The sequence below is a fragment of the Taudactylus pleione genome, unplaced genomic scaffold, assembly GCF_031769625.1.
Source record: "Taudactylus pleione unplaced genomic scaffold, aTauple2 ptg000406l, whole genome shotgun sequence".
Classification (NCBI taxonomy): domain Eukaryota; kingdom Metazoa; phylum Chordata; class Amphibia; order Anura; family Myobatrachidae; genus Taudactylus; species Taudactylus pleione.
Window position 1 is genome coordinate 2,380,609 of NW_028284808.1, and position 22,090 is coordinate 2,402,698.

Here is a 22,090-nt window from a genome sequence, read left to right on the forward strand (position 1 = left end):
CGGTTACAGTGTACCACGTGCAAAGTACCGTTAGCGGAGGGGGAGGGTAGCGCGGAGACCCTTTGCCGGCAGTGTTTGTCCATGGCGCGGCCTATTACGGTTACAGCACCGGTACAGGAGCCGCCCTGGGCTTGTTTCGCTCAGGCGTTAACAGCTTTAGTGGGCCAGTTAGCTCCGCAGCCCGCGTTTACTCCGATGGGTTTGTCCCAGCAGTCTGTGGTGTCGTCACCCATGCAGGGGTTCCCACGACAATTGGTGGTACCCCACAGTCTCCCTATTTCCCCGCTCCCGGGTTCTCAGGAGCCAGCGTGGGTTAACTCCCTGACGAGTTCTGTACAGCACTTGTCGGATGTGTTGCAAGGGGAGTCTGTGATGCGGCCTCATAAAAGGCCGGTGGCGTCTCTGTCCGCTCCTTATGAGGATGACGAAGGGACGTCTGATGATGGGGAGATTCTGGATCCTTACGATCAGGAACCTCTCCATACTAAGGACGCTGATGCTAAGTCCAAAGTATATATTCCTGGACTTATTCGGGCGGTCCGCACAGCCTTGGTGATTGAGGACGAAGTTCCCCCAGCGGCTAAATCTAAGTATGCCTTTTTCAAAGATGTGAAGGGCGATGCCACAGTCTTTCCTCTTTCGGGTCAGTTGGTGGACCATTTAGAGGAGGCGTGGAAACAGCCTGGCAAGCGATACCAGCCGCAGAGACGCCTGGCGGTGGCTTATCCGTTCGCGGATAATTATTTTGCTAAGTGGGAATCCCCTCCACAGGTGGATTCTCACGTGACCCGTCTTGTCCGTAGTGCCACATTGCCGATGCCATCCATGTCCTCCCTTAAGGATGCTACGGACCGCAAGGTAGAAATCTGCCTGAAGTCCGCTTATTCCCTTGCAGGGGGGGCAGCACGGCCGGCTATGGCCATTTGCTGGGTTGCCAGAGCGATGGAGCGCTGGGCGGATTCATTAGAGGCTTCTTTTGAATCCGACTGTCCGGCCGAACAGGCGGAGTTGATTGGCAATCTCCGTGATTCGGCCACCTACATCAACGAGGCGGCTCTAGACATTAGTACTCTGGTGTCTAGAATTTCTTCAGCAGCGGTAGCTGCTCGTCGCACCTTGTGGCTGCGATCCTGGAAGGCGGACGCAGATTCCAAGAAAGGTCTGGAAGCGTTGCCGTTTACCGGAGAAGTTCTCTTCGGTCCGGATCTGGATAAGATTGTGGCCACGCTGGCGGCAGCCAAATCTGCTTGTCTCCCGTCGGCCGCTGCTCCTTCTGGTTCTGGACCATCGTCCTTTCGGTCATCTAGGGCCCAGGGCAGGCCCAAACCACAGTCGTTTCCTCGACAGGCTGGCCCTAAGAAATCGGTCAAGCCCCGGAAGCAGGCATGGAGTACCAGACGTCCGGCCCCCAAGCCAGATGACAAGCCTGCGGCCTGACGGTCCGGGCCTCCCTTTGGGGGATCCCAGGGTGGGAGGCCGCCTGCTACAGTTCGCCCAGTGTTGGTCGACCACTACGACAGACACTTGGGTTCTGGAGGTGGTTTCCCACGGATACGCCCTCTCCTTCCGGCACAGATCCCCGGCTCGCTTCTTCACCACGGGTCTACCATCAGACCGGAACAAGGCTACGGAGCTGCGGAAGGTATTGCACACTATGCTCCAGGCTGGAGTTATAGTGCCTGTTCCATTCTCCCAGAGGGGCCAGGGTTTCTATTCAAATCTATTTTTGGTACAGAAACCCAATGGGTCATATCGTCCGATTCTCAACCTCCAAGCACTCAACAAGTCTTTGCGGGTCCCGAAGTTTCGGATGGAGACCCTACGGTCCATCATTCTGGCGCTGGAACCTGGGGACTACATGGTGTCATTGGACATACAGGACGCTTACCTGCATGTCCCTATTCTTTTGCGCCATCAACAGTTCCTCAGGTTTGCAATCCGCAGCGACCACTTCCAGTTTCGGGCGTTACCTTTTGGCCTGGCAACAGCACCACGTGTTTTCACCAAGGTGATGGCGGTCATGGCGGCTTCTCTGCGGCTGCAGGGAGTCCGCATGTTGCCGTATTTGGACGACCTGTTATTGGTGGCAGGATCTCCAGAGCTCCTGTTACGCCACTTGGACCTGACCATTGCACTGCTGCAACAGCACGGCTGGCTAATCAACTGGCAGAAGTCCACTCTAATTCCGTCTCGGAGGATTCTGCATCTTGGAGCCTTATTGGACTCTGGACAGCAAAGGATCTTTGTGACGGAGGACAAGATCTCTGCTTTACAGTCAAGGGTGCGCAGTTGCCTGCACAGCCGCCGGGTGTCCTTACACTCGGCGATGAGGTTACTGGGCTCCATGGTGTCGGTGTTCGACATGGTGGAATACGCCCAGTTTCACTCCAGACCTCTGCAGCACCTGATCCTGTCCAAGTGGAACGGGCTGCCTCAGTCTCTGAAGTCCCAGACGATTGTGCTCACCCCGGAGGTTCGCCTGTCCCTTGCGTGGTGGTTACAGACGACCCACCTCAACAAGGGACGTCCGTTCTGGGTTCCAAATTGGGTCCTGTTGACAACGGACGCCAGTCTTCGGGGCTGGGGAGCAGTTTCGGGTCCACACTTGTTCCAGGGCAGGTGGACGCCGACAGAAGCGGAGCTTCCAATAAATATCTTGGAACTCCGTGCGGTCTTCAATGCTCTCCAGCAGGCACAGCGGTTTCTCCAGGGTCGCCCGGTGCAGGTCCAGTCGGACAACGCTACCACCGTGGCCTACATAAACAGGCAAGGAGGAACTCGCAGTCGGGCGGCTCTCGTAGAGGTCTCTCGGATCCTGGTTTGGGCGGAGCGCAATCTTCCGGCCATATCAGCGGTCTTCATCCCGGGAGTGCTCAATTGGGAGGCGGACTTTCTAAGTCGCCAAGACGTTCATCAGGGGGAATGGTCCCTGCACCCGGACGTTTTTCAACTACTGGTGGACAGGTGGGGTCTTCCAGAAATCGACCTCATGGCGTCCCGGCACAACAACAAGTTGCCGGTGTACGGGTCTCGCACAAGAGACGAAGGGGCGTCTCTGGTGGATGCTCTGTCCGTCCGGTGGACGTTCCGGTTCGCATACCTGTTCCCTCCGGTCTCCCTTCTTCCACGGGTAATCCGGAAATTCAAACAGGAAGGAGGGACGCTCCTGTTGATAGCTCCCGCGTGGCCCAGACGGCACTGGTTCTCAGACCTTCAGGGTCTGTCCGTGGACAGTCCTCTGCGGTTGCCGCTACGACCGGACCTTCTGTCTCAGGGTCCTTGCCTTCACCCTGACCTGACTCGGCTGTCTTTGACGGCATGGCTGTTGAGACGGCCATGCTGAGGTCCCGGGGGTTTTCCAGCTCTGTGGTGCGTACCATGTTACGAGCTCGGAAACCGTCTTCCACGAGGATATACCATCGCGTGTGGCATACGTTCTTCCAGTGGTGTCAACCGAGAGGTTATGCACCGCGGGAGTTTCGTCTGTCTCGGATTCTCACCTTCCTGCAAGCGGGACTAGATCATGGGCTTCGCCTTGCTGCTTTGAAGGTACAGGTTTCGGCCCTATCTGTCTGGTTTCACCGTAGGATTGCTACAATCCCGGATGTGCGCACCTTTATGCAGGATGTTCTCCGCATTCAGCCGCCCTTTGTTCCACCTGTGGCGCCTTGGGATTTGGCTGTGGTCCTGAGGGCTCTCCAAGGACCGCCGTTTGAACCACTGGGCTCAGTGGATCTTAAATGGCTAACAGCTAAGACTGTTTTCCTTCTGGCCATTGCTTCGGCCAGACGTGTTTCTGAGTTGGGGGCTCTTTCTTGTAGACCCCCTTTCTTGGTTTTTCATGGGAACAGGGCAGTGCTCCGCACTCGGCCCGAGTTTCTTCCCAAAATTGTTTCCCTGTTTCATGTTAACGAGGAAATAGTTGTTCCGGCCTTTAACTCACCGGGTCTTTCCGTGGGTGAGGCCTCTTTGGATGTTGTGCGGGCCTTAAGGACTTATGTTGACCGCACTTCTTCGTTTAGGAAGTCGGACGCTTTGTTTGTCCTCTATGGCTTCCGTAAAAAGGGTTGGCCTGCTTCAAAGCAAACTTTGGCAGCCTGGATCCGTATGGCTATTTCTGAAGCTTATCTTCATGAAGGCCTACCGGTCCCACCTTCTCTGAAGGCTCATTCCACTAGGTCTGTGGGTCCTTCGTGGGCAGCTCGACGTGGTGCCTCGGCAGTTCAGATCTGCAAGGCTGCTACGTGGTCCTCTGTCCATACCTTCGTGAGGTATTACAGGTTTGACACCTTCGCCTCTCAGGATGCTTCCTTCGGGCGGCGGATTCTCCTTTCTGCACAGGAGCGTCCCCACCCTTAAAGGATACTGCTTTGGGACATCCCCAAGGTATCCTGTGGATACCCTATGGACCCTGAAGTAGAAAATTATGAGATATGGTAAGAACTTACCCTTGTTATCTCTATTTCTACGAAGTCCATAGGGTTCCACAGGACTCCCGCCCTGTCGCACCTGTGCTGCCGATGGGCTTTGCTCTGGTCACCGGTTTTCCGTCTCCCTCTGGTGAGAATGTGATTCTTGTATGTGTCCAGATCTTTGTTCTCTCTCTTCCTTCTCCTCCTCCGGCCTATGGCTTGATAACTAACTGAGGTGCCTTGGCTCGGGGGCGGGGTATAGGAGGGGGACCCTAGTGCATCCTGGGAGGCTGAAAAGCTTAACTCTATGGTGCCCAGCGACTGACGTCACACCTATACCCCAAGGTATCCTGTGGAACCCTATGGACTTCGTAGAAATAGAGATAACAAGGGTAAGTTCTTACCATATCTCATATTTTACCAATACTTCTCCGGCAAAGTCCTCCTCCTCGGTGAGGTACTCCGCTGCCAGCAACAGGGCTCCGGTGTTATGCGTGACAGTCCGTCTGCGCATGTACTTGACACAGGGATTAGTGAGTTCCTGGAAGGCTTCGCTGCAGCCGAAAAGGCACAGCCTGGTCTCCAGTGCCGGCAATGATTACCACTGTTGGTTAAATCCAGAAAGGGTGGCATAACCTCTTTAGCAAGTGCTAAAGTGGTTATGCTTTGTTGATAAATGGGGGGCCTTAAATTCAGGGTCCCTTCTAATTTTTGTGATTCACAGTAGATAGTTCTCCTACTTATCACTTAGGTGGTGAATTCAGAACTCGCAGACAACTCTCGTACTCTGGGCAGAATTTTATAGATTTTGTTTTTAGTATATGGGAGACATGAGTGATGGTTTTTTTTTTTCTTCCTTCATTGCCTACAGACATACATTAATCCATGTCAATGGATTCCTCATAGAAATGATGATGCTGCATTACCGAGCAATGATCGTATATTAGGGCCTGATTCAATTGCAGGGCAGCTCATGTGAATTTTTCAGCCAGTGCATTATGCTGCCGGTACCTCAATAGGCTGCGAGCAGAATCAGCCTTCCGTGACCTAACCCGCCGTTCCGCCATCTTCCAGGGCTAATTGAATCTGGCCCTAAGTGTTCCTTCTTGCCATCTCTAGATTTTGAAGAGTGAATTAATGAAGGAAGTAGACGTTCACTTCAATGAATTTGTAAACAACTTCATAGAAGAATCTACTGCTCTGGAAACCTCTTCCTCAGCTACCAATTTCTACCCTGGAAATGAAGAAAAAGATGGGCACAAAGTGAGGTAATCTAAAATGTAACATCACTGTGGTTGCTAAGAACAATAATGGCCTGATTCAGACCTGGACGCAGTTCCGATTTGGTGGCAATTGATCGATTTTGTTTGTTTTTTCTTTGTCAATGCGCCAGAGCTGCAGTCCACATGTGCTCCAGTTGCAGTGTGGAGGAAGCTGGAGATGGGGAGCGGATTTGAAAATAGAGGCATGTCACCTCCGTTTTGAGGTTTGCCAAAGTCAGCGACTGTGTTCTCTGACCCCGGCAGAATAGGTGTGGCCATTCTGAGCAACCCGGTGGACCCTGTGCGATACTGCGTCTTCAGACGCAGGCAGCGGATCTGAGAAGCTGGCAGTGGGTGTCTCTTTGCGGCATTAGCATAAAACCTCAGATACACTGCTACTGAAGGCGCTGCAGTGACCTGGACTGCTTCCACCACTGAATCTGACCATAGTTTATGAATGTGGTAAACAGGATTTTTTTTACTATAAAGCCACATTTAAATCACAGGCCTGGCAAATCTGATAGGGTGGTTTAGTTACATGAGGTCTGGTGTTCATGTTCTTCTGTGACCCATTGTAAAAGGTTATGTTGCTTATGTCATTGTATTATATGTGGGATATTATTCCACCTACAAAGGATACTAGAGCTCTCTGCGGACAGTCATAAAGCCGTGGACAGAAAAAAAAGGATTTGCCCCCTAGCACACTGTAGCAAAATCAAAAATACTTAAATCCTACATAAGAGATTCAGAGGTATTAGTTACATACATTTGCAAATATATGAATAAGCGGCAGGCCAATCGTCAAGGCTCCTCTATACTGGCGTCCCTAACATTAAGGGGTTCATGTCCGAGAAGCAAGGCACCCCAAAAAATTCCAGCTAAGGACCATCCCCAGGACATCACACGAAAAGGTGAAAAAGGGTGATATTGATTTATCCTTACCCATCTATCCTTTACACTTCACTATCGCCTTTTTTCCCCTTTTCGTGTGATGCCCTGGGGATGGTCCTTGGCTGGGATTTTTTGAGGTGCCTTTCTTCTCGGACGTGAACCCCTTAATGTTAGGGACGCCAGTATAGAGGAGCCTTGACGATTGGCCTGGCGCTTATTCATATATTTGCAAATGTATCTAACGAATACCTCTGAATCTATATTATGTAGGATTTAAGTATTTTTGATTTTGCTGTAGTGTGCTGGGGGGCAAATCCTTTTCTGTGCTCAGTGTAAACCCCGCCCTTAAGAAGCACCTGTGCTATGTCATTAAGCTGATTTGAGCAACTACCATATTTTTTGTTTGCAGTCATAAAGCCGTGTTCATGATTGCCTGGTACAGACTGGATGGTTTTTAGTTCTGTACAGTTATACCCTTCTTTTTTTTTTTTTTTAAATGTAATTCCTTACATCGTCATTCTTATTTACAGGACCGGGAAACCACCTCCTGAGCATGGGAAGCTCTTTGTATCCAGACGTTCTCTTCTAGAGTAAGTGCATGTTCTTGTATATATGTTGGCTGTATCAATGTTTTTGCATATGGAGATGCAGGTGACCCCACAATCTTGCAGTAAATTGAAGGCAGCCTCTTGCTGCTATTCTGACATTAGCCAGTGATAGAGGAAGGAGTTGTTGGACCACCTTTAGTTTACGTGCATACCTTTTTATATATTGGACTAGATTATGCATCTATTCACATGTTATGTTCTTATCTGTGTAGCAGTGCTCTAAGGCAGAGGTTTCCAAACTTTGTCCTCAAGGGATCCGTATCGGACGACCAGGGCCGTAGCTAGGGTAGTGCAGCCAGTACCATTGCACAGGACACCATAGGTCAGGGGGCGCTGTTTGGGCCTGTCAAATTTCTGTTTATTATCATTCTCACTTGTAGCTTCCTCTTATTTCATCCCCAGCATCTCCTGGCCTCTCCTATCTCTTCCCTGGCTCTTCCCCATGAAACCTTGGCCCTTTTTTGGGTGCATTATGTCCCTTTGAAAAATGAGGGGGGCGCCAATGCTCTTTCTGGCACAGGGCACCAAAAAGTCTAGTTACGGCTCTGCATCGGCCAGTGTGTATTGGCAATGTCGCTGACTATTCGCGCTCCCACATGCATGCATGTCCGACGGCCGAACTTGTCAGTGGGGGGCCATGCTGCCAATTTCAGCTTGGCGGCTGCTGTCACTACATTTCTCCCGGCATCGGCAAGTGTGTACGCACTTGCCGATACTGGTACCCCGCCAGGTCCTGTCGCTAACTAGGTCGGTACACGCTTGACTTAGTCTAGTGTGCACCGGCCTTGACAGTCCAGCTTTTAAGGATATCCATGCTTGACCACAGGTGACAGAATTGGTATCTCCGTCAATTTGATTTAACCACCTGTGCTCAACCATGGGATCTCTAAAACCTGAACTGTTGGGGTGCATTGAGGACTGCTTTTGGGAACCTCTGCCCTAAGACATGGTAAGTATTTTGGTTTCCCTTTTTTCTTTTTTTTTTTTCTTTTATTACTGCTGTATAGAGAGGTGTGTGTTTTTTTTTTAAACAAAAAATATCTAATTATGGTGCAATATGTAATGTTCCCATATCGATCACAACTGGGAACACTTTAATTAGAGAGCGAAATGATTTCCTATGTTTTGGTTGTAGCTTTGTTCAGTAATCAGTAATGGTTATTTATTTGTTTTTATACAGTGAACTGTTTGAGGTCAATCACTTCCGTACGATCTACCACATGTTCATTGCCCTCCTCATCCTCTTCATCCTTAGCACATTAGTTGTGGATTGCATTGACAAGGGCAGGTAAGTGTTATTTTACGTTTGTAGGTGGCAGCTTGTCACAAATGTAATAGTATTTAAGTGCTGCTACATTACAGCACATTGAGGTAATCACAAACATATGACATACAGTGGCTTGTAAGCAAAGATAAATATGGCCCTGTTGAAATCTGCTTACGGTCTAAAAGATTTATTTATTAAGGAGTCTTGTCGGAGATAATAGCCGGATCGGTCTCTGGGCCTGATTCGCTATTTTGCTAAATGCACGCACCGCAGATGGTAATATTAGAAACGAAATGCAAATGTTTGCATTCGTTTCGTGATCACAGCTTCATATAAGGATGCTCACTTCCCCTTGCTCACATCTGCATACTTGGGCAATATAGCGAAATCATCGGTAACATCGGACCCATATGCACAGTTAAGGCAGGTCAGACCTCACTCAGGAATTGCTAACTTCAGCACATGCTCTGAGGCTTTAGCTGCGTATGGTATTGCAGTGGATATATATAATATATGCACGCCCCTGCAATGGCGTTGCAACGCACTGGCACGCCTGCGTAAGCCTGACCCCCCCCCCCCCCCCATCACCACCCACAAGCTGCACTTCCTGTCAATCACTCTGCAATGGGTCTGCGTAGCCTCTGCAGACTCAGTTCCCATCGCAATTGCTGGTTTGCGCACGCGCATTGCGATGCATGCGCAGTGCGGAAACATCGGCTGAGTGCGTGCGTTTTCTCCTTTGCGTTCCATACTGAATAACGCCCTCTATCTTTATTTACTAACAGGACTACTGTGTGCATTTTGCCTACTCGCTGCAGAGGCAACCATTTTGGAGAGTAAACTAGTGTTCAGCTTTTCAATCAACTAACAGCTAGGTCTTCGTGATATCAAAAGTTCTTGGTGTATTGATAGGGTTATTGTTCATCCCACAAAATGGCTGCCCTTACTGTGTGCGGACATCATATACAGTGAAATTTACACCATATTCCATGATCAAGACTGTTGTGAATGTGGCCACTTTTCGCCATAAGATGCTCATGACCCAAAACAAATAGTTTACCTTTATTTATAAATGTGGAAATGCTGGTAGACATCTTGTGCATGCTTTTACATGAACAATGTTTTTTTTTCACCGTAAAAATCATATAAACGAATTTTGAGGTCAGTTGGTTGGTCCAGGGGCCACCCTTGCTGAATGTGCGACCCCCCCCCCCCCCATAAGTCAGGGTGCCATTGTTCTAACTTCTTAGTCTCTCACTGTCTGGGGAGAAAGACTGCTGGATTCTGAGATCCTGCTTCACTTCAGACCCACTGGCTGCCCCCCTTTATTCTAGATTACAAGATAAATTGGTCAAATTATGAGGACATGGCCTTAACATAGGGCACTGCAGATATAATCTCCTTTTGTCTATTGTTGCGTACATGATTTGTTATTTAGTGCTGTGTTTGCCCTTGGCATTGTATCTCTCAAGTTAAGCAATTTGTAAATCCAACAGCCTTGTCTATTAATAGCATGACATGCCTAGATTCTGTCCCTGTACTACACAGATAAATCCGATTTCGGGGCATACAGTATTTCTTTTCCCCACAATCTATTTGAACTGTCTATGCCACTCTTACTTGTATCTGTCATTCATCTCTATTGATTTAGTTTAAATGTAAATAAAAACCATTTAATAAAAACAAAAACAATCACCTGCGGGAAATAAACTGAATTATAACACAATCTGTTGCAATTGCGTAGGTATTGCTTAGTTTGGTGTAGTCTATTATGTTGAGATGGTTTGAATGCGACCCTAACATCATTTCCACATTGCGTGAATGTCGACATTTTGAATGTCGACAATGGGATTTAAATGTAAACCTAACCCGCAGCCTACCCTAACCCTAAAATCCTGTGGCGACATTGTCAGTGTCGATATTAACGTGTCCACATGACTGCATTCCATTTAGTCGCTTGAAAAAATTGGTGCAATCGTTTTAAATGTAAATGATTCCGAGTAGCTAATGAATTTGAGACCTAATGACTTGTTATGCACCACATGTAAAAAATTAGATTTTGCTTTGTAGAAGAATATTTAAAACTGGGTGCGGAATGTACATTTAGCAGTTGTCCCCTACTTTTTAGGTAACCAATATGAATGCGTTGTCACAAACCTTCATGTTTACACTTAAGCTGTTTTTAAATGTCCTGTATGAAGAATCGTCCGTAGATAATACTGGGGGTGTAGGTGTACTAAGCCTTAGAGAGACAAAGTGGAGAGAAAGTACCAACTAATCTGCTCCTAACTGCCATTTTCAAACACATTCTGTAAAATGACAGTTAGGAACTGATTGGTTGGTACTTTTAATTCTCTCCACTTTATCTTCAAGGCTTAGCCTGTTGTTCTCCAGCCAGGTGTATTCCTACAGTAGATGTGACACTTACAGCAGACGTAGTATCTGGAATAATGAAGCTGTTGTGTCTTGGATAGTGTTTGATAACTAGTTTGTGATAACACTCACATGATCTGCACAATTCTTTGTGTATAATTATACTTACCTTTATGACTTGCATTTTTATCATTGCAGACTTGTTTTGGAGTTTGATCTTTTGGTCTATGCCTTTGGTAAAATCCCTATTGTGTTATCCACGTGGATAGCTATGTTCCTCAGCACGCTGATCATCCCATATGGCCTCTTCTCAATGTGGGCCCAGGGATACAAGGCAGCTTCTCATCGCACCATCCGCTCTATTTTCTTTGGGTCGCTCTACCTATCATTTCAGCTGTTTGGCCTTGGTTTCTGCCCTGCGTACATAGTTCTGCAGCACAGTTTACCCCCGGCATCCCGGTTCATTGTCATCCTGGAGCAGGTACAGTAGCTTGTAGGTCAAAAATTAATTTCCATTTTTTTACATTTTCCCCCAAAATATGTCTGCTCATTGTCCCCTCATTGTTTCCTATTAGGTGCGACTGATGATGAAAGCACATTCTTTTGTGAGAGAAAATGTCCCTCGTATCTTCTCTTTTACCAAGGAAAAATCAAGTGAGTGGCAAGATGTCCAGATCCTGATTTTTGTTTTACAGGCTTGTGGGCATATTCCATTTATTTTAAAGGATTTACGTTCTTTTGGGCTTAGTTGTGTTCACTTATTCTGATTCAGTAAAACTGTAAGTGAAATTAATGACTCAAGAAATCATGTTACTTGCTCACATTTTTACTTCATGTCTGGAGGGTTAACAGAGGGGCCACAGTGATATTGGCTGGTATTTTACAGTCTCAAATTTGTAATTAAGACCTCTGTGATCTATACTGTGTTTCGTCTAAGTGTCTTACACGTGTGAATGTACATCTGTCCCACTGCTTTCTCCAACTCTGTATGTTCAATACCGGGCTCCATTGTATTCCTCCCTCATCTCCCATCCTCTCGATCTATAGAGCACACCACCTCACCTCTATTCCTCAAGTCCACTGCTTGGTCAACATTGACTCCCCCATCTCCTTCACTCCCCACGCCCTGTCTATCACAGTCATGCCGTTTCACTGACCCAATATCTCTAGTATTATAATTTCTCACGGATGCACTTCTCATTTCTCATCTGGACTTTTGCAACCTCTTCCATTCTGGTCTACTCAATTACCCATCTCCCCCCACTTCAGTCTATCCTTAATGCTTATTTACATCTCAATTTCCTCTCATTTACATCTCCATTCCGTCTGCCTTCCACGTCTGAGTACAGTTTAAACTCCTCGCATTCACATATAAAGTCCTCATTCTACTCCTACCTATATCTCCAACCTAATTTTTGGCCACACTAACTCTTACCCTCTTCACTCATCCACTGATCACCGTCTCACCTCTACTCTAGTCTCCTTCTCTCACTCACAATTATCATTACTAGCTTTTACTAGCCATGATGACTTGCTCTACCCTTCCCCTAACTTTTCTCATACCCTCCACTCTGGTTGTATCGTTTTGTTAATAATGTCATTGAATTCATGTACAATTGTTACTCTGTACAGAGCTGTGGCCATCTTTTTGTGCCATATAAATAAAATATATTTATGTTTGTGCATTTATTACTAATGTCCCAAATTTTGTATAAATGATTTTCTCTTATTTAGCGGTTGTTCCAGTCCCTCAGGTTACACAATACCTGTATTTTCTATTTGCTCCTACCCTGATCTACCGAGACAACTATCCAAGGTAAATTTCTATTTCTACTTTGTACTGTTTACCAGCATATTACAAATATTTGTCTAAACCACCACTGCCAGCATTTTTTACACATTAATTTTCTGCATGAAATTGTCTAGTTCTCATCTCATGTGAGAGCGATAGGAGTTGTCACAAAAGTATAAACTATGACACTTTATATCTTTTATTTAAAACTGTTCTTCTCCTGCCTTGTAGGAATCCATCCATACGGTGGGGGTATGTTGCCACTAAATTCCTTCAGGTAACCCCAAGCTTTTCTATGTTAGAATTAGGGACACTAGCTGTTGTTACCCTTCCCTCCTCCTATCCCCCCTCTCCCCCCTCTCTCCCTTACGTTGTGTTTTCACAAGGACAGGTATCTTTATTTTTTTTCTAGGGCATAGTTTTAAGTATTTTTCATCCACAGATATCTAATCAGCCGTGTGCTCATTATGTTATCGGCGTGCTAAAATATTGTATAGACTTTGAAAGCATAAAACAATATTGGTTACAAAACGACTATTAATATCCAAAATATAATTTCCGATAAGAACCATAAAGAAAAATTGATTGATTAGTGCAATGAAAAGTAAAGTATTCCCTCCCCTCTTCATAAGTTGAATTTATTGCAGTATCTCAGCCCAATGGGATCGGTTACTTTCGTCTTCTGCTTATTCTGCTCACTGGATCACAGCGGGGCCCATTAGTGTGATTGAAAAATGACTGCAAACACGGGCTGACCAAATAGCCAATCGCCAAATAAGAATGCAGTTTTGTGAGCCATGTTTTACACGTACGTCTGGGCTGCAAATTGCGCCTAACTCTAAGGGGTATATTTACTAAAGGTTGATTTTAATTGATTAAAATCGATGTTATGTTCTGGGTGCTAAATCACACCTTTACTAACAGAGAACTTTTGAACTAGTTTAAGTATTAATAAATGTGTGATTTAGCCCCAGAAACAAAACATCAATCATCGATTTTAAATAGATTAAAATCGACCTTTAGTAAATATACCCCTAAGTGAGCCCTCTTAAAATTTTAAAATCTGTTCTAGGTCTATGAATGAAACTTATGGCGACTCTTATTCACTCTTCCTACGGTGTTGTGTTACAGGTGCTCGGCTGCCTCTTCTATGCCTACTATGTCTTCGTCCGGCTGTGTATTCCACTTTTCCACAATATAAGTCTGGAACCATTCAGCTTGCGAATCTTTGTCCTATGTGTTTTCAACTCCATCCTCCCAGGTACTTGCTCCCCTGCTGTAGCAGTGCATATAGTGAAGATGGGTATTGAGTGCTTATGGCTGATACATGTTCCCTCTATAATCAGGTGTGCTGATTCTCTTCCTGGCCTTCTTCGCCTTTCTTCATTGCTGGCTCAATGCCTTTGCCGAGATGCTGCGCTTCGCTGACAGGATGTTCTACAAGGTAAAAAGATGGTTATCCACACTGTCTCCCGTGTATTGTCTTTCCTTGTCTAAAGTGTTACAATGTTTCTAAAAGGAAAAAAAAAAGCTTTCACGCCATCTAGAGGTTTTAAAGTTGTATGACAACCACCAGTTCTGTCTAGTTCTCAAACTCTGTCCTGAGGACAGTGCATGTTTTCCATGTCTCCTCTGAGCTAATTATTTCACTTGTGATTTATATCTGTGGATTTTTTTTTTTAAAATGTGTCAGTGAATAATAAATACACCTGTGGCCCTTCTAGGTGACCTGAAAAACGTGAACAGTGTGCGGTCCTGAGGAATTTGTTGTGGTTTTGTTCATAATTATATTTTATAAATAAATAAATATATATATATATATATATATATATATATATATATATATATTTTATTTAATTCGATCTATGTTATGTTCACATTCCGTTTCACAATATTTTAATCGAGCCAAATCCATATATTCCAATTATCAAGTCTGTGTGCTATGCACATGTTTTGCAACAAGTGCGATCCCAAAAATTTTTTTTATAGATTTTTGTGCTATTTTATTTTATTACTTTTTATGGCAGTAAAATTAAAGGATCATAATATATATATATATATATATATATATATATATATATATATATGTGTATGGGACGGCACTCAGTGATAGTATACAAATAAACACAGCACTACAGTGCTTCCTTGCCAACATTTCAGTGCTTCAGCACTTTTATCAAGACATACAGAACAACAAAAATACATACCTTAAATACACCATCACCGTGCTGCAGAGTCCCGACAGGATTTCGATGACGTCACAGATAGCGCCATAGCACCGGCGTCACCGTCATCCCTGGGGGCGTGTACACCCTATGTGTAATCCATCACCATGGCAACCAGTGTTGCGGAAAAAGCTGGAACTAAAAAAAAAAAAGGGGGTAATCTAATCCAAAATGGAACAAGTTAAATAGTCCTATGTACGAACGCACATATACAATTAAGGGCTAAACAACAGAAATACATAGAACAATCGCAAAAAGCCTCTCACTGAATAAGATATATACTACTGCATATATACCTACTGACGCCTGATCTATAGTACTAAATCACCATGAATACGTATAAATCTATAGAAAGCAAGAAAAAGAATTAATTTCATTCAAACCCAAAGGTTTGAGGGTCCGTAAATCATGAACCCATCTTGCTTCGTGTTGGAGCAAGATGCGCCCTCAATCACCCCCTCTATTGCCTGGGGGATCCAGTCTATCATTTTACAACGCAAAGTGGCTAGTCCATGTTTATGGTCCCTAAAATGCTTGGCCACCGGCTGATCAACTGATTTCCCATCCAGAGCTGCCCTGATACTGGATCGATGGAGCGCCATGCTTTCTTTAAGCTGGCATGTTGTTTTTCCTATAGAAATTTTACATCAAATATCCTTTTAACTTGTTCTAGTCGGTTTGTAGTGTACTATATTTAGGTGCCCTTGTGGAGCCCAAATCACGGGACCCCTCTTCTCTGCAGGTCCTACACTATCTGTCACACTGATGACAGATAGATAGATAGATATATGCATATATCTATCTCCATCATTTTTCCAAAACACATCTGTGTTACTCATGTTTGATGGAACAGAAAAACCTAACCTTTCTATTTTCAATGGATCTGTTAGAGCTGCCCGGCAGAAGGGACCTTATCCAGATTACCCCTGCACTTCCTGGGCCTCTCCTTCTGTAGGGCAATCTCTTTAGAAACCCTTCCAAAAATAGAATGAGAAGTTTTGTGTTGTCAGAGGTTATTTTAACTGAACAGAGTCCATTTGTCTATATCGCTATACTGTACATCTGATTCTCTTTTACTGTGAAATCCAATGTTCCTAAATGTCTGATCACCTGTGTTGTCAGGACTGGTGGAATTCCACATCATTTGCCAACTATTACCGGACGTGGAATGTGGTTGTACATGATTGGTTGTACTATTATGCCTACAGAGACTTCCTATGGGTGAGACTCCAAACCAACTGTAGTTGTGTGCGCTAGAAAATTTAAATTTGCATTAAAATCTGTTTGTTACCCATAGGCTACACTCTGGTGTGGTGATGGGTGGGGAGTTTGTCTCATTATTTTTGGGGGTGGGTTTATTTTAATAAAATAACTGCGTTTTAATAATGGATTTATTTTTATTTTCCTATTTCCTTAAGTTCTTCGGCAAGAGGTTCAAAGCGGCCGCCATGTTGTCTGTGTTTATGGTTTCTGCCGTAGTACATGAATATGCCCTGGGGATCTGCTTTGGATTCTTCTATCCGGTTCTATTCATCCTTTTTATGGGCTTCGGCAGTAAGTATAACCGCCTCACTCATAGCACACCCCGAGAAATGGGAGGGAGGAAGTTATTTAGTTGTCAGTAGACTGGGAGGATGGAGCAGGAAAATGGCAGAGTAGCTACCTTGGTGCCCACTGCATTGATTTGGATTTTCAGATCTGTGCGGATTTATATAGTGGATTCAAATTTTACTGTAGCTGTCAATACAATACATCAATGTTGATACTAATATAAATCGCACAGCAAATTGTACTGAGATATATTTAACCAGCAGGGCCTGCTAGGTGGTGGCATTGCTTTGTTATAATTATTATTATCCTTTTATATGGTGCCACAAGGGTTCCGCAGTACCTTACAAACTAATAAAACTAATACACAAGTGAAATTAATATAAGTAAGATATAACCTTGCATATGGCAGTGGTGTCACATGACTCATTTTGAAAGTGGTTAGTACTGGGCTGTACGACTATTAGTGAATAGAAAACCACTACATTCTTTCTTGTATGAATCAAACTCCTTGTGGTTTCTAGTATGTTTTATATTGTTCAGTTTCACATTTCAAAACTTTTGTTGAGATAATACTTTGCCATATACAGGATGGGGAGCCATGAAGTGGCAGCACGGTCCGATGTTTTTTCATAAAGCTGGGTACACACCAGGCCAATCAAAGGGCCATTATTAAATATCAGGAGATTTGATCTCTGTATTTTACTAAAGACCGAACACTACCATCTGTTTCAATTTGTGGTAATGGTGTGAAGTGCCCTCTGTTACTCCAGAACAGTAGTCGAACAAATATTATACATTTATTTATTTTATACATATGTATATATTTTTATTGCAGTGATCTTTAATTTCATTCTTCATGACCGACGGAAAGGTCCCATTTGGAATGTGATCATGTGGACGTCTCTCTTTTTGGGCCAAGGCGTTATCCTCTGCCTTTACTCTCAGGAGTGGTATGCCCAGAGTCACTGCAAACTCAGCAATGTGAGTACCGGACCAAATGAGTGGGTGAACGAAGTATGAGGTAGATGGGTTTTGTCATATTGTGGTGCATTCAAGGTTTCTGCAGAGGTGGATACATGTGGTACAGTGAGACTTTAGGTGTTGCTACTTTTTTTTAAAATTCTGCTGCTGTTGGTAATAAGTTTATGCTTGGTTTCAGTGGGGAAATGATAAAGTTAGTTGAGTAAATAAGGGAAGAGTAAAGCTGATTAGAAGATGCACTTGTAAGTATAGTGTCGCAAGCTTGGTACAGATAAACGTTGTATGAGCTTATAGTGGATATGGCACAGTTAGTACAATATACGAATCCCCAGGTATAAGTATCAATGGGGTGAATGCAGTCCCATTTTTGATATTACCTACTAGCTTATGTTAGGTGGGAGAAAGGTGTGAAATATCACAATGGTGTATACTTGAATTGCCTACTAGCTCATGGCTTAATAAAAATCGTTAGATAAGTGTAGTTGTGACATAAAAGTAGGTAAAAGATAAAAATGGAGAAAATAGGTAATTTCTACTTCAGGGTCCATAGGGTATCCACAGGATACCTTGGGGTATAGGTGTGACGTCAGTCATCGGGCACCATAAGAGTTAAGCTTTCAGCCTCCCAGGATGCACTAGGGTCCCCCTCCTATATCCCGCCCCCGAGCCAAGGCACCTCAGTTTCGTTTGGTGCCCGGCCGGAGTCGGGTGCACCTGTTGGAGTGGGGGCTATAAGAGCCCCTGAAGCTTTTCTTCATGCAGCTGTGGCTGCACATCTGGATGTACAGCATGGACAGTCAGTCCTGACGTCCATGCTGTCTTCCCTACACCCCCGCCGGTACCAGAACGCCGGTATCGATCCGGGGATGCTGGTGAGCATCTGGGGTCACAGCTAGCGGTGACCCCAGATGTTCCGGACCATGGCCGGATTCAAGGGGGACAGCAAGGTAAGCAGCGGGGTCCCGCGGTGGGTCCCCGCTGTTACATGGTCCAGAGTCCCCAGGCAGCGTGGAGTCAGGTAAGAACCTGCGCTTCCACTACCCCCCTGGGACAGCGGACTGCAGCAGAGCGGTAGCGCTGCGGCGTCGCGGGGGTTAAATGCATGCCAGGGGAGCGCGCCTTCTCTGCCTCACAGCCGGCGCCTCCCCCGCTGCACACAGCCCTCTCTGCACACTGCCGACTGGTCCTGTAGCAGCGCTCCTCCCCCAGGCCAGCCTCCTCTCTGCTCCTCGGCGGCCATCTTCCTGAACGCATGGTGAACGCTGCTGGAAGCACTGGACGGAAGCATCGTGGTCTGGGTCCCCCCGCATACCTCTCCTCCGCTGTGGCAGGTCTGTGTATGCAGCGCAGTGTCCTACCAGGCCCTGTGTCTGCGTAGTTGAGTGATCAGCGCTGTTAGTGCAGGAATTGATTTTTCTTTGCATTGTATGTGACTGTGCTAGCGCTGCTGCCTGTATTTTATATTCTGACTGTCAGCTTTATTACTGTCCCTGTCCTTTCTGCTAAGCCCTTGCGGTGCGGTGCTGCAGGGTGGTCTCTCGCCTATTTAATATATAATTGGTGAGAGGGGTCACAAAATTGGTGCCATCATGTCTGAAAGTGATTTTCCTCTCCGGCTACAGTGTACTACATGTAAAGTACCGTTAGCGGAGGGGGAGGGTAGCGCGGAGGGCCTCTGCCGGCAGTGTTTGACAATGACGCGGCCTATTATGGTTACAGCACCGGTACAGAAGCCGCCCTGGGCTTGTTTCGCTCAGGCGCTTACGACCTTAGTGGGCCAGTTAGCTCCGCAGCCCGCGTTTACGCAGATGGGTTTGTCCCAGCAGTCAGTGGTGTCGTCACCCATGCAGGGGTTCCCACGACAATTGGTGGTACCCCACAGTCTCCCTATTTCCCCCCTCCCGGTTTCTCAGGAGCCGGCGTGGGTTAACTCCCTGACTAGTTCTGTACAGCACTTGTCGGATGTGTTGCAAGGGGAGTCTGTGATGCGGCCACATAACGGCCGGTGGCATCTGTCGGCTCCTTATGAGGATGACGAAGGGACGTCTGATGATGGGGAGATTCTGGATCCTTACGATCAGGAACCTCTCCATACTAAGGACGCTGACGCTAAGTCCAAAGTATATATTCCTGGACTTATTCGGGCATTCCGCACAGCCTTGGTGATTGAGGACGAAGTTCCCCCAGCGGCTAAATCTATGTATGCCTTTTTTAAAGATGTGAAGGGCGATGCCACAGTCTTTCCTCTTTCGGGTCAGTTAGTGGACCATTTAGAGGAGGCGTGGAAACAGCCTGGCAAACGTTACCAGCCGCAAAGGCGCCTGGCGGTGGCTTATCCGTTCGCAGATAATTATTTTGCAAAGTGGGAATCCCCTCCACAGGTGGATTCTCACGTGACCCGTCTTGTCCGTAGTGCCACATTGCCGATGCCATCCATGTCCTCCCTTAAGGATGCTACGGACCGCAAGGTGGAGATCTGCCTGAAGTCCGCTTATTCCCTTGCGGGGGGGGGGCAGCTCGGCCGGCTATGGCCATTTGCTGGGTTGCCAGAGCGATGGAGCACTGGGCGGATTCATTAGAGGCGTCTTTTAATTCCGACTGTCCGGCCGATCAGGCGGAGTTGATTGGTAATCTCCTTGATTCGGCCACTTATATCAACGAGGCGGCCTTAGACATTAGTACCCTGGTGTCTTGAATTTCTTCAGCAGCGGTGGCTGCTCGTCGCACCTTGTGGTTGCGATCCTGGAATGCAGACGCTGATTCCAAAAAGGGTTTGGAGGCGTTGCCATTTACCGGAGAAGCTCTCTTCGGTCCGGATCTGGACAAGTTTGTGGCCACGCTGGCGGCAGCCAAATCAGCATGTCTCCAGTCGGCCGCTGCTCCTTCTGGTTCTGGACCATCGTCCTTTCAGTCTTATAGGGCCCAGGGCAGGCCCAAACCACAGTCTTTTCCTCGACAGGCTGGTCCTAAGAAATCTGCCAAGCCCCGGAAGCAGGCATGGAGTACCAGACGTCCGGCCCCTAAGCCAGATGACAAGCCTGCGGCCTGACGGTCCGGGCCTCCCTTTGGGGGATCCCAAAGTGGGAGGCCGCCTGCTGCAGTTCTCCCGGTGTTGGTCGGTTACCACGACAGACACTTGGGTTCTCGAGGTGGTCTCCCAAGGGTACGCCCTCTCTTTCCATCACACACCCCCGGCTCGATTCTTCACCACGGGTCTACCATCAGACGTTTCAGATGGAGACCCTACGGTCCATCATTCTGGCGCTGGAACCTGGGGACTATATGGTGTCATTGGACATACAGGACGCTTACCTGCATGTCCCTATTTTTTCGCGCCATCAACAGTTCCTCAGGTTTGCAATCCGCAGCGACCACTTCCAGTTTCGGGTGTTACCTTTTGGCCTGGCGACAGCACCACGTGTGTTCACCAAGGTGATGGTGGTCATGGCGGCTTCTCTGCGGCTGCAGGGAGTCCGTATGTTGCCGTACTTGGACGACCTTTTATTAGTGGCAGGATCTCCCGAGCTCCTTCTACGCCACTTGGACCTGACCATTGCACTACTGCAACGGCACGGCTGGTTAATCAACTGGCAGAAGTCCACTCTAATCCCGTCTCGGCTGATTCTGCACCTCGGAGCCTTATTGGACTCGGGACAGCAAAGGATCTTTGTGACGGGGGAAAAGATCTCTGCTTACAGTCGAGGGTGCGCAGTTGTCTGCACAGCCGCCGGGTGTCTCTACACTCGGCGATGAGGTTACTGGGCTCCATGGTGTCGAGGTTACTGGGCTCTGAAGTCCCAAACGATTGTGCTCACCCCGGAGGTTCGCCTGTCCCTTGCCTGGTGGTTACAGACGACTCATCTCAGCAAGGGACGTCCGTTATGGGTCCCAAATTGGGTCCTGTTGACAAGGGCTGGGGAGCAGTTTCGGGTCCACACTTGTTCCTGGGCAGTTGGACGCCGACAGAAGCGGAGCTTCCAATCAATATCTTGGAACTCCGTGCGGTCTTCAATGCTCTCCGGCAGGCACATCGGGTTCTCCAGGGTCGTCCGGTACAGGTCCAGTCGGACAATGCTACCACCGTGGCCTACATAAACAGGCAAGGAGGAACCCGAAGTCGGGCGGCTCTCGTGGAGGTCTCTCGGATCCTGGTATGGGCAGAGTGCAATCTTCCGGCCATATCAGCGGTCTTCATCCCGGGAGTGCTAAATTGGGAGGCAGACTTTCTAAGTCGCCAGGACGTTCATCCGGGGGAATGGTCCCTGCACCCGGACGTTTTTGAACTGCTGGTGGACAGATGGGGTCTTCCAGAGATCGACCTCATGGCGTCCCGGCACAACAACAAGTTGCTGGTGTACGGGTCTCGCACAAGAGACGAAGGGGCGTCTCTGGTGGATGCTCTGTCTGTCCGGTGGACGTTCCGGTTCGCATACCTGTTTCCTCCGATTTCCCTTCTTCCACGGGTAATCCGGAAATTCAAACCGGAAGGAGGGACACTCCTGTTGATAGCTCCGGCGTGGCCCAGACGGCATTGGTTCTCAGACCTTCAAGGTCTGTCCGTGGACAGTCCTCTGCGGTTGCCGCTACGACTGGACCTTCTGTCACAGGGTCCCTGTCTTCACCCGGACCTGACTCTGCTGTCTTTGACGGCGTGGCTGTTGAAACAGCCATGCTGAGGTCCAGGGGGTTTTCCAGCTCTGTGGTGCGCACCATGTTATGAGCTCGGAA

At 47.1% G+C, this 22,090-nt stretch overlaps 1 protein-coding gene across 3 annotated transcripts in view; it reads left to right on the plus strand.

The window, feature by feature from the left end:
- Window positions 1–22,090, plus strand: part of SOAT1 (sterol O-acyltransferase 1) — a 178,144-nt gene that overhangs the window by 150,546 nt on the left and 5,508 nt on the right. For all 3 annotated transcript variants that reach the window (XM_088446823.1, XM_088446825.1, XM_088446824.1), the window contains 12 exons: window positions 5,532–5,680; window positions 7,096–7,155; window positions 8,354–8,461; window positions 11,012–11,294; window positions 11,389–11,467; window positions 12,548–12,629; window positions 12,837–12,882; window positions 13,737–13,866; window positions 13,952–14,049; window positions 15,953–16,051; window positions 16,249–16,384; window positions 17,217–17,362. In XM_088446823.1, the coding sequence (XP_088302949.1) occupies window positions 5,532–5,680; window positions 7,096–7,155; window positions 8,354–8,461; window positions 11,012–11,294; window positions 11,389–11,467; window positions 12,548–12,629; window positions 12,837–12,882; window positions 13,737–13,866; window positions 13,952–14,049; window positions 15,953–16,051; window positions 16,249–16,384; window positions 17,217–17,362 (1,416 nt within the window). The remainder of the gene's footprint in view (window positions 1–5,531; window positions 5,681–7,095; window positions 7,156–8,353; window positions 8,462–11,011; window positions 11,295–11,388; window positions 11,468–12,547; window positions 12,630–12,836; window positions 12,883–13,736; window positions 13,867–13,951; window positions 14,050–15,952; window positions 16,052–16,248; window positions 16,385–17,216; window positions 17,363–22,090) is intronic.